We start from the raw sequence: 12,871 nt of genomic DNA, 5'->3' as shown, positions 1-12,871 counted from the left end.
GACCCGGACTCGAACCTGTATTTTCGGGTCGGTTCGGGTTCGGTTTCTCGGGTCCGAGTAAAATGCTCATGCCTAATTTATAGTCGTTTTAAAAAATTCAAAATATAACATATAAGAATATCTAAATTTTCATTATATAGGTAATGTGATTGTTTAAATTCTGTAAATAATATAAAATTAAACAAAAATGAGGGGTGTAAAATATTGTATGCGGAATTGTCTCTCATTCATTCACCTAGGGTGTGTTTATATACAACATATCTCGACTAACCCTAACTAGGAATAGGAAAGTTAACTTATACTAAATCCCTTATAGGAATATATCCTTATCTCATTACTCCCCCTCAAGTTGGCAAGAACATTTGTTGTATGCCCAACTTGGACAGTAGAAATTTAAATTGTGGAGCTGGTAAAGCCTTGGTGAGTAAGTCCGCAGGTTGATGCTTTGTAGAAATATGCTCAGTTGTAATTAGCTTGGATTGAACCGCATCACGCACCGTGTGACAATCATTCTCCACATGTTTGGTGCGTTCATGAAACACCGGATTCTTGGCAATGCGTAAAGCAGATTGACTGTCACAAAACAGGCGCATAGGTTTTTGATGTGAGAAGCCAAAATGTTGAAGAAGTCGCTCAAGCCATTTTAGCTCACATGTAGCATCCGCCATTGATCGGTACTCCGCCTCCGCGGAAGAACGAGAGACAGTTTTCTGCTTTTTAGTCTTCCATGATACCAATGAATCACCGAGCTGAACGATATATGCCGACATGGATCGTCTGGTCAACGGGCAAGCAGACCAATCAGAATCGCAGTATGCCGTAAGGGTTAAGTCAGCCCTAGATGAGAGCATGATTCCCTGATCTGGACAGCCTTTTAAATACCGGACCACACACAAGGCTGCTACCCAATGTTCTTCAAGTGGTTTCTGCATGAATTGAGAGAGAAGATGAACAATGTAGTTCAGCTCAGGCCTGGTGAATGTCAAGTAGATCAACCGCCTGACTAGTCTTCTGTACTTGCCGGGATCAGTGAGTAGTGGTCCTTTGGCAAGGGCAAGTTTTTGATTCTGCTCCGTCGGGACCGGAGATGGCTTGGCTCCGAGAAGTCCACACTCTGCAATGGTGTCCAATGCGTACTTCCTTTGAGAAACAAACATCCCTTCAGGTTCACGAGCCACTTCCAAGCCAAGAAAGTATTTAAGTTTGCCCAAGTCCTTCATCTTAAAGCACTTGTGGAGATAGTTTTTAAAACGATGTATCGTTGATATATCATTACCCGCGTGATAAAATCATCCACATAAAGGAGAATATGTAAGCAGATGTTCCCTTCAATGAGTGAGAACAAAGAGTAGTCTTCATAGCTTTGTTTAAAACCTAAACGCCAAGAGAGTTTTACTAAGCTTGGAGAACCAGCACCGAGAAGACTGTTTCAGGCCATAAAGTGACTTACGGAGACGACATAATTTCGAGGGATCATCAGCTTTAAATCCTGGAGGTAATTGCATATAAATCTCCTCCTCAAGATCACCATGTAAAAATGCATTGTGAACATCCATCTGATGAACCTCCCATCGCTTCACTGCTGTAAGTCTTAGAAGAAAACAGACTATATTCATCTTTGCAACAGGCGCAAACGTATCCTTGTAGTCGGAGCCTGCTTTCTGACGGTTTCCAAGAGCCACAAGTCTTGCCTTAGGGGCTCAATCTCTCCATCAGCTCGATATTTGTTGGAGTACAGCCATTGACAACCAATCGCCTTTTTCCCTGGAGATAAAGTGGTTACATCCCACGTGTGGTTTTCCTCCAAAGCAGTAATCTCAGTTTTCATTGCTCCATTAAAGCGTTTATCGAGAACTGCTTCTTTGTAAAAAGTAGGAACATAATCCGATGTTATCGTTGCAAGAAAAGCTTGATGTTTCTTCGAAAAAACAGAGGAGCATAAGTAGTCAGCGATCGGGTAAGGAGTTTTACCTGGAGCCGCAGTCGAAGAACTCTGAGCAGGTGAAGATGGAGTATCGTGAGGAGGGTATCATAGAAGCAGAATGTGACACAAATTTCTTTAGTAGTACAGATGATTTCTTAGTTCGATGCCCTCTACCAAGAACTTCCAAGAGACCAGGCGAGTGTGATGGTTCCGGCGAGGTTGGAATCGTAGGCACTGAAGCTGGTGTAGTAGTACGAGGTGGAGTTGTCGGAGTCGTAGATGGAATAGAAGGCATGGTCGTCGGATCAGACATCGAGGAAGATGAGTGTCGTTCAGGTTCCGTGTGTGGTGAGAGGTCCGTAGTAATGGGCGGGGGCGGAGCTGGCACTTGTGGCTGCTCTGCAGTTGCAGAGGCTGGCTGATCCAGACCAGATGTGCTCCCCCTTGATTGCAGAGTAGGGAGAAGCCAGTCATCCATCAAGTTGTTTTGTAATATCGGCGGTGACACGTACTCTGTATCTGGCATTCCCGGAAATTGATCCTCCAAGAAAGTAACGTCACGACTAACAAAGAATTCATTAGTTTCCAAGTCGTATAGCTTCCATGCCTTTTTACCAAACGGATATCCCACAAACAAACACTTTCGACTTCTTTCACCAAACTTGTCCTTATCACGAGCTCGACGATGAGCATATGCCAAACAGCCAAACACGCGAAGTAAGTCATAGACAGGAGGAGAGCCGTGTAGTATCTCATACGGTGTTTTTCCATCCAAAACTTGCGATGGTGTGCGGTTAATGATATGAGCCGCTGCTAGTATGCTTTCGCCCCAAAAGGTAATAGGATGTTTTGATTGGCACCCCAAAAGGTAATAGGAAGTTTTGATTGGAAAAGACAAGCTCTAGCCACATTTAGGATATGGCGATGCTTGCGTTCGACCCTCCCATTCTGTTGAGGAGTATCGACGCAGGATGTCTGATGAATGATTCCAGTCTTTTGAAAATATTTTGTGAGAACCTTGAATTCAGTTCTATTATCTGATCGTATCACTTGCTCGGATTGACCAAACTGGCGAACACTCATTGCACAGAAGTTTTGGAGAAGGTTCGCAACCTCTGATTTCTCAAGCATTAAGTAAGTCCAAACCGCACGAGAGAAGTCGTCCACAATAGTAAGAAAGTAAACTGCACCGCATGATGCAGGTGTACGATATGGACCCCAAACATCGCAGTGAATTAAAGCAAAATGTCTAGAAGCTTTATTAATACTTTCAGGAAAAAGTTTCCGAGTTTGTTTAGCTCTAAAACAAATATCGCATTGACTAGAATCCAAAAAATCAACTTTAAGAGAATCAAACACCGGTAGAGTAGATAAAACTTTGTAGGAAGGATGTCCAAGCCGACGATGCCATAAAACTGATGTAGAAGACGACTTTTTAGCTCCATGAACTTGTGCAACTTTGACACCCGTAAAGTAATAAACCCCCTCACGTTCTTCACCTGCTCCAATCAGAGTCCTCGAAAAACGGTCCTGTAAAACACACAACGTATCAGTAAAGATAGCTATGCACCCGGTTTGCTTAAGCAACTTGGAGACCGAGATAAGAGTGCAATGAAAATCGGGAATATATAGAACTTCATGTAAAGAATAGTCTTTACTAAGCACCAATGTGCCTTGTTTAGTCGAGTGTGATACCCGACCATTCGGAAAAGCAACCGAAGAAGTAGGTATGTCACATACATCACGCAACAAGGACAAATCACCCGTCATGTGATGTGATGCCCTTGTATCAATAATAACATCGGTAAGAGTTGTTTTACCAGACAACCGTTCTGACGACAAGTTGCTTTGCTGACTCTGAAGAAGCGATATTAAGGAGGCAATTTGATCGGAGTTGAATTGAGGAGTTGATTGTGCGGCATTAGCACGTCCTCTGCCACGGCCCCTACTTCCATTAAAACGACCACCCCGTCCTACACGATTGCCTGAAGAAGAGTTGTACTGTCGTTGTTGATCTTGGTACCACTCGGGAAAGCCATGAACTAGAAAGCACTCAGAGATCTCATGGCCCTTCCGTGTGTGCATTTTCGCGAAGGATCCCTGGAGCGAGCAGGAGAGGAGTCCGTTGAAGGCGTAGAAAGCTCCTTTGTTGTCTCTGTTTTGACCGAGAAGCCAAGAGCATCAGAGCGTTGTTCTTTTGCTCTTGTGGTAGCCATGTTCTGTTCTTCTTTGATGATGCGGGAGTAGACAATGTTGAGGTCTGGTAATGGATCTTCGTCAGTGATCCGCGACCGAATGGAGGAGAACCTAGCATCATCGAGTCCAAAGAGAAACTTATGGACTTTTAAATCTTCTCTGTCTCTTTCAATATCGGCAGCTGCTGCACATGTGCACGTACGTATTGTCTTGAGGTTTTGTAATTCCTCCCAAAGTTTGGTAAGTCTGCCATAGTACTCAAGAACTGATTGGACAGCTTGTTTGCAGTTTGTAATTGAATCCTGAAGTTGATGTATGCGAGTCCCGTTCTTGACTGAGAATCGAAACTTTAAAGTCTCCCATAACTTGTGTGCATCCGGTACGTGCGTCACAGTCGAACGTACTTTCGCATCAATAGAAGAACGTATCCAACCAACGATCATTGAGTTTGCCGCAAGCCATCGGTTCAAATCAGGATGATCATCAGCATGTTTGGTGATTAATCCATCTATGAATCCAATCTTCTGTTTTGCTTTTAAAGAATTACGAAACTCAGTAGCCCATTCTTGATAGTTTTCATGAGTGAGAAGAACAGAAGTAATCAAGGCACCGGGATTGTCCGATGGGTGTAGATAATAAAGCGAAGAATTCAGTGAAGCTCCTTGAGTTGTTATTGCCGTAGAAGAGGAGTCAACCGACATCGCTTATAGAAGATAGTATGTAGAAAAAATTTTGTAGAAGAGAATGTTTGATATGATCTATGGCTCTGATACCATAAAATATTGTATGCGGAATTGTCTCTCATTCATCACCAAGGGTGTGTTTATATACAACATATCTCGACTAACCCTAACTAGGAATAGGAAAGTTAACTTATACTAAATCCCTTAGCTATAGGAATATATCCTTATCTCATTAGGGTGTACAAAAATTGTTATCAAATCTTTATCTTTATCATTGTCATATATATATATGTTAATCATGTTAAGTAATTCTGTAGCTTTTATTTATTGAATGAAAAGATAATATTCTTTTGTACACAATCAATTTGATAGTTATTTTAATAATGTTTAGATTGGTCAACATATTTTTCTGAAAATTCTAAAAATAATCATAGTGATGACACAGTGAGTACAAAAAAATGTTTTAATGCTTTTTAATTAATATATAAAGGATTATAAACAATAAGAAAACATGTCAATCCCGACGAATTCCCTATGAAACACGTTTGTCGAGATTATCTCGTCTGAAAAAAAGATTTGTTGAAAAATTATCGTGATGCACAGACGAATCTTTTTGTAGGAAGTTTCGTCGAGAATTCATTGTAATTTTTTTTTGATGGACTTTAGTTTCCGGAAATAATTGTTAACGATTAAGTATTTGTAGGGAATATCCTCGGCGACAAAAGATCTGTCAATAATTTTTTGATGACTACATTTCTATCGAAAATTTTCTTGATAATCATGTTTCCTTCGAGAACTTTCCGAATGAATTTAGCAAGAAAAAAAAAAAAAAAAACTTTCCGAATGAATTTTTGACGAAACTTTTCTACTGATCTTTTTGTCGAAAATATGTTCATCGAGAATTCGTCATTCTCGTCAAAAAATTTAAAATCATTTTTGATTTTGTTAAATTTATTATTTTTAACTCAACCACTTATCAAAAAATTATTTAAAATTTAAATTGAAAATCATAATTTAAATTCATAAAACTAATATTTGAATACCTAAAAGTTTTCATAACTTTTTAAATAAATAAATAAAAATAGAAAAAAATCTACAACCAAAAGTAATTAAATTTGTTAAACAAAACAAAAGACAGACATATATAAAGTCAGTCATATATAAGCAAAGAACAATTAAGTTCATATACTACAATATATATCTTATTCATTAGTATGCCCTAGTCATTATATGTGAAGTGATTTTACACATGTCATCTACACAATCATTTTTACCAAAAAAAATGTAACATTGCATACTAGAATTGATGACATGACTTATGGTTAAATGTGACACGACATACTACATTTAATGGTAATTTCAATTTTTGATAATATGGTAATAACTCATAAATCATCATTAAAAAAAATCTATTCAAATATATCAATTAAATAATATGACAATAGAAATATGAAATATTCTGAAAATTTTAAAATATTATTTAAGTACATTTTTATAATCATACAATTTTTATTATTAAAAAGATTTCCAAATGTTATACAATCTTTTTGAAAAAAAATAATTTTTTAATCGTAATATCATTTTTTTATATTTACAAATTTTAGAAATTCTGTTTAGTTTTATATTTTGATAATTATAAAAAAATATAACTTAATAAAAATCTATCTAAATTATGATTTTAAATATAACTTAAATATAATTTTAAGTAAATTAAATTATTTATTTTATCTTAATTTTATGTTTAACTAAATTAGTATTTATATTAAAATATTGGTTTAAAAAATCTAGAATATTAACAAATTTTTATTTTTAAATACAATTTAAATTTAAAAATTTACTGTTGCGGTGGAGGAAAATACTTAGTATATTTTGATATATGATCTACATGTTGCAAGGAAGTTTAGTAAAACAAGTGCAACCGTATTCTACATGAGGTGAAATTTTAATGTCTCGACAGTCACAACGAACAAACTTTTGGCTGGTTTCTGGTGACTTCATTTCATTTTCACACTTCTTGCTTCCATTAGGACCACATCTTCCAAAATTTCCCTTATAAAATTTGCACGGAGGAGGAGATTGTGCATCCACTTCTACTGTTTTCAAATAACAACAAAAAATAATAATTTCGATGTACATCAACTTTTTAGCTGAACATTGATATTATAAGTTTTGTAAAATATTTTTCTTGTTTTCAAAACAATCTTTTAATAATAACAATCGTTGTTCATGTAAAAAAAATAGATTACCTTTAACATGGTGCAGAACTGAGAAACATGAAAACACCGAAAACTATTAATAAAATAGCAAACCTCATAATTCCAAAAATGTGAACAAATTGCTTAAGTTGCTTTAGGAAATTTTTCTATTTTTCTTTGGGCCAAGTCAACGAGATACAAGACCATAATTATTGGAGAGTTCTTAAAATAGGATTCTTAGCGGAATATAAGAACCCGTCTCTTAACTTTTAACTAAAAAAGCTAAGAACCGGCTCTTAAATAAAAGTTTTAAGAGACGGTTTTTAATTTTTTTAGTTAAAAGTTAAGAGACGGGTTCTTATATTCCGCTAAGAACCACACCATAAGAACCTCCCAATAATCATGCTCTAAAACAACGGTAATTTCTTTTCTTGGAACAAATACATTTTCAGTTTCATCCACAAATGAAGGTTGCTTTAGAATATTTGTTGACCAAGTCAGATCTTGATGATATCTTATCCATTTTATATATTAACCGAAGAGCATCTCCTATATATTAAAATCCCCTCGACTATATTTGCGAAGTGATTTTGTCACATGTCATTTCTACAATCAATTTCACAAAACAAATATGATATGGCTACTGAAATTGATGACATGTCTTATAGCTTAATATGAAATGAACAATTGCATTTAATGTTAATTTATATTTTTGATAAACTTTTTAAAATATGGTAATAACTCATATATAACATTTAATGTCAATTTATATTTTTGGAAATTTTTTTAGAATATGGAATCTCATAAATCATCATTAAAATAAATATATTCAAATATGGCATTATAAATTTCGAAATATAATTTAATTATATATTTTTAAATTATACAATTTTATTACTAAAATTTTCAAAAATGTATACAATTTTTTTAGAAAATTATAAAATTTAATCGTAAAATAATTATTTTCTTATATATCTACAAATTTTATAAATATTGTTTAATTTTAATTTTTGGTAATTATGCAAATTTTAAAATTTTTTTAATATATTTAATTAAAATAAATAGATAGAAAAATCTATCTAATATTATAATTTCAAATATATACATGCATTTTCTTAAATATAATTTTTATGTTTAATTAAATCAAATTTATATTAAAATATTGATACGAAAAAGAAATTTACAATATTAATAAAATTTTATTTTAAAATATAATTTATATTTATCTGTTAAAAAATATTTTAAATTTTCTTACTGCACATGGTGCAGGAAAACACCTAGTAAAAACATTACAACATTAGAGATAGTCACGTGTCATCACCACAATGATTCTTAAAATCTTTAGAGAAATATGATGATCTATCTAAATATATAATAAATTTTTTATTAAACTAACATAAATTAATTATTAATTTTTTTCATTCTTTTCATAAATAAAAATTACGGAATTGCCTAATATAGGTAAAGTATATATGACAATTAATAATTTTGAATAATAAAGATTTGATAAGTATATATCACACAATGAAAGTTTTTGTTATCAGTGATTTAAAATTTATGTTATAAAAAGATACAAATGATCAAAAAAACAATATGAATAGAAAAAAATGTTTAATAAATATCAATATTAAATATATACTATATATCTATGTTAATATCATTTCAATTTAATTATAGACCATATAAAATAAAAAGTGTTTGTTTGGATTAATAAAATTTATTTATGTGCTCACATCAATTTAATAATATACGTTATAGTTATAGAATATTTAATATTTAATATATATTTATTATTTCACAATATGTAAAATGATTTATATATAATGTTTATTCCGCGCAAGGCGCGAATCTTAACCTAGTTACAATATTATTTTGTAGCCACATGTTATCACCAGGACGATTCTTAGAATCTTTAGAAAAATTAGTTGGTTCATCTAAATATAAATTATAATTTTTATTAAACTAAATATAGAATTGATTAGTAATGTTAAACAAAATATTATATTGTATTTCCTTAAATAAAAGCTACGAAATTACCAAATATGATTAATATATATGATAATTAATGTTTTTGAATAGTGAAGATTTGATAACAATTTTTGTATCTTTCATCATTTTTGTTTAATTATATATTTTTATAATATAATTAAGCAATCACATTAATCATATACTAATATTGTTAAAAGTTTCACATTAAAAAATTTGTGATCAATGGTTTGACTTTTTTTTGTTATAACAAGATACAAATGATTATAAAATCATATGAATAAGAAGTTTCATTTAATAATATTCAGATTAAAATATATATATATATATATATATATATATATATATATTAATGTTATTAAATTAAACTTAAATACCATATAAAATACATAAATATGTTAATTTCAAAATTTTCATTGCAAAAGTATTGAGACCTTAATATTTGAAATTTGAAATTTTCATTGAATTTTTAAAAATAATTATAAATACTAAAATTATTAAAAATCTCACACTGAAATTATTTTTGATTAATGGTTTAATTATTTGGCATAACAAATATACAAACATTAATAAAATTATATGAGTATGGAGCCTCAATTAATAAATATCCATATTAAAATATATTTTTATCTATTTCAATATCATTTAAATTTAATTATATAAAATAAATAAAAAGATTGATTTTATATATTTACCAATAAAAAATATTATAAATAAACAAGAGTATTATTGTGATTTATGTGATTATTCAAAATTAATTATATACATAATAGTTATTCACTTTTCAATTATTTAATATGTTTATTATTTCATAATACGTAATGAACACAAAATAAAAAATAATATATAAAATAATTTGTATATATAACATTCATTCTGCGTCTTCATCCCGCGCAAGGCGTGGATCTTCACCTAGTTATTATTATTATCTGTTTTGGATCTTCTAACCACTGTTATCACTTTCTCTAATGTCCCCAAATCTTGCTTAACCTCCCGACTTACGCAGAAAAGTGTTTTACCATTGTAGGCAATGTTTTGAAACCCGACCCGGATCCGTGGTTGAACCGGTAAACCCGGCAACCCAGAAAAAATCTGGTTTGGGTTTTGTGAAAAACTTAATATTTAGAAACCCACAAAAATCCAGTAGAACCCGGAACCCGATATCGGTTGAACCACTGGTTGAACCAATAAATAACTTTTACTTTTTAAAAAAAAAATTTAATTATGTTTTATATTCTAAATTTTCAATTAAAAAGTTATATACTGAAGACTAAAGTTTTTAGATTTTTGGTTTTGTTTTCATTGAATAATGTTTCTCATTTCATGAGAACTTAGTTTTTGTTTTATGATTTCATTTATCTGGTTTTCTTTCTATCAGTAACTATGTTTATCTTTCGCTTGATTTTGAATGATCATGTTTGATGTTTTTTCTTATTTTTGAATCGATTTTACTTATGTTTCGGCTATTAAAATATGTACAAATCATGTATTTTAAATCCGAAGAACCGATTTCATTTATGTTTTAGTTACAAAATAGGTACAAAATCAGGTATTTTTAAACCGAAGAACTGATTGAGACCCGAACCCGAAAGTACAATGGGTTATACCGGTTCTTTGAAGATTTACTAACCCGACCCGAACCCGATAGAACCCGAACCGGTCCCGAACCGGTCCCGAACCGAACTTTTGTATAACCCGAATGAGGCTGATTTTGATAAACCCGAAAAATCAAAACCCGAATGAATAAAACCGAAACCCGATTGGGACCCCGAATGTCCATGCCTAGTTGACCCACTGACCCAACAACCCGGTAAGTCATCCGGTTCAGTGTTCGGGTCGGATTTAAAAACATTGATTGTAGGTCTTCGTCCCAATGTAACTTTCATCCTCCTCTTCAGAGGAAGAAGAAACACTTATATTCTCTTTTTTTTTTTTTGGTCAAACAAGAAACACTTATATTCTCATCTTCATCATCATCACATTCTTCTTCCTCAATCTCTGTAACATCTCTTTTGCAATGTGAAGATTCCAACTTTGATTAAATCTCTTCACAACCTCTTCCTTCTTGGCTACGGAACTCATTTGCTTGGCAGGTTTCATCAGTATAATAAAGAGCTTGACGTATCATAGTATACAATGGATCAGCTAAAACTCTCCTGTAGTCATCAGACTTAGCCACCGAACCAATAGTCTGTTTACACGTTCAAAGTGAAACACCACAACATCACACAAACTGTAAATATGTATCCAACATGATCCCCATCGTTCAAACTACTAAACGAAAAGAGACAAAAGGAAAACGTTACCTTTTACTCGGAGCTTTAGCTGCTCCATCACTAGCACCAGTATCAATAGAATCCATGGATAGTTTAGAAATCGCTTGCGTGTTTGATCAGCCGAAGAAGAGACAAAGAGAAATTATGTATATCGTCAACGGCGTAGAATATGAGGGACGTAACTGGAGATGAGTCTTCTTCTTTAGGGGTTTATTACTCTCTTTTCACGCGGGCGGGTACGGCCATTTCATTGTTCGTCGAGAAATCGTCAAGAATTTTTTTAATCATCTTTTATTTTGTTAAATTTATTATTTTTATCTCCACTATTTATTAGCAAAAATTAATTAAATTTTGAAATTGAAAATAATAATTTAAATTCGTAAAACTAATATTAAATTACCTAAAAGGTTTCATAATTTTTTGAAATTAATTAAATAAAAAAAAAAAGATCGACAAGCAAAAGTAATTATATTGTTTATTCTAGAATGAAAAGTAATTAAATTTGTTAAACAAAACAAAAGACAGACATATATAAAGTCAGTCATATATAAGCAAAGAACAATTATGTTCCTATATCTTATTCATTAGTATATACTTTGATATGTGATCTAGTTGTTGCACGGAAGTTTAGTAAAACAAGTGCAACCATAGCCATCTTGACGTGAAATTTTAATGTTTTGACAGTCACAACGGGCAAACGTTTGGCTGGTTTGTAGTGACTTCATTTCATTTTCACACTTCTTGCTTCCATCAGGACCACATCTTCCAGTTTTTCCCTTAAAATATCTGCACGGAGGTATATATTGTGCATCCACTTCTACTGTTTCAAAATAACAACAGGAAAAAATAATTTCAATGTACATCAACGTTTTAGCTGAACAATGATATTATAGGTTTTGTAAAAAAATATTTTTATTGTTTTCAAACAATCTTTTTAATAAGATCAATTGTTGTTCTAATTAAAAAATACCAAAAACTATTAATAAAATAGCCAACCTCATAATTCCAAAAATATGAAAAAAATTGCTTAATTTGTTTTTTGGTTAAGAACAAATTGCTTAAGTTGCTTTAGGAAATTCTTGTTTTCTTTATCTCATAGTAACCATATACTTTTTTTTCACACGCTAAAAATAGATATCTATATTATTAAAAGAGAAGTACCTATTTGAAAATGTTCTTACTTCATTAATTAAACTTCCTATTTTTTTGCTTGTCTTTTTCAGTTGCATTTATGAAATATCTTAAAACGAATAAAACTGTCTAATTTATTACTTGTCTTTTCAGTTACATTAATGAAATATGCTTAAATGAATTTAAACTTCATATTTTATTGTTTGTCTTTTTCAATTACCTTAAGGAAATATCCTTAAATAAATTTGGACATAATGTCATTTAATCAACAAAAAAAACTCATGAATTATCCTTACGTGCAAAATTTTAATAATGGAGATTTTAAAAAACGTGCATCATTAAAATGTTACCTAAAATATACAGCACTAATATATAACATGCATCAATAAAACTAGAATTTGACTCACACAATTGTACGGATATTATTTTCAGTTGATTAAATTAAAAAATATTTATTTATTCAAAAAATATTTAAGAATG

At 31.9% G+C, this 12,871-nt stretch overlaps 1 protein-coding gene across 1 annotated transcript; it reads right to left on the bottom strand.

Moving 5' to 3' along the window:
• Positions 1–344: 344 nt before the first annotated feature.
• LOC106292354 (uncharacterized mitochondrial protein AtMg00810-like) lies at positions 345–1,220 on the bottom strand. The gene has a single exon (XM_013727949.1). The coding sequence runs from the start codon at positions 1,218–1,220 to the stop codon at positions 345–347; it is 876 nt and encodes a 291-aa protein (XP_013583403.1).
• Between the last annotated feature and the right edge of the window lie 11,651 nt (positions 1,221–12,871).

Source organism: Brassica oleracea, chromosome C5, assembly GCF_000695525.1.
Source record: "Brassica oleracea var. oleracea cultivar TO1000 chromosome C5, BOL, whole genome shotgun sequence".
Taxonomy (NCBI): Eukaryota; Viridiplantae; Streptophyta; class Magnoliopsida; order Brassicales; family Brassicaceae; genus Brassica; species Brassica oleracea.
The sequence above is the reverse complement of the archived record's forward strand: the minus strand, read 5'-3'. Positions and strand labels throughout refer to the sequence as shown.

Coding starts and splice junctions, on each gene's coding strand:
- LOC106292354 (XM_013727949.1), bottom strand. CDS start 1,220: ATGAAGGACTTGGGCAAACTTAAATACTTTCTTGGCTTGGAAGTGGCT.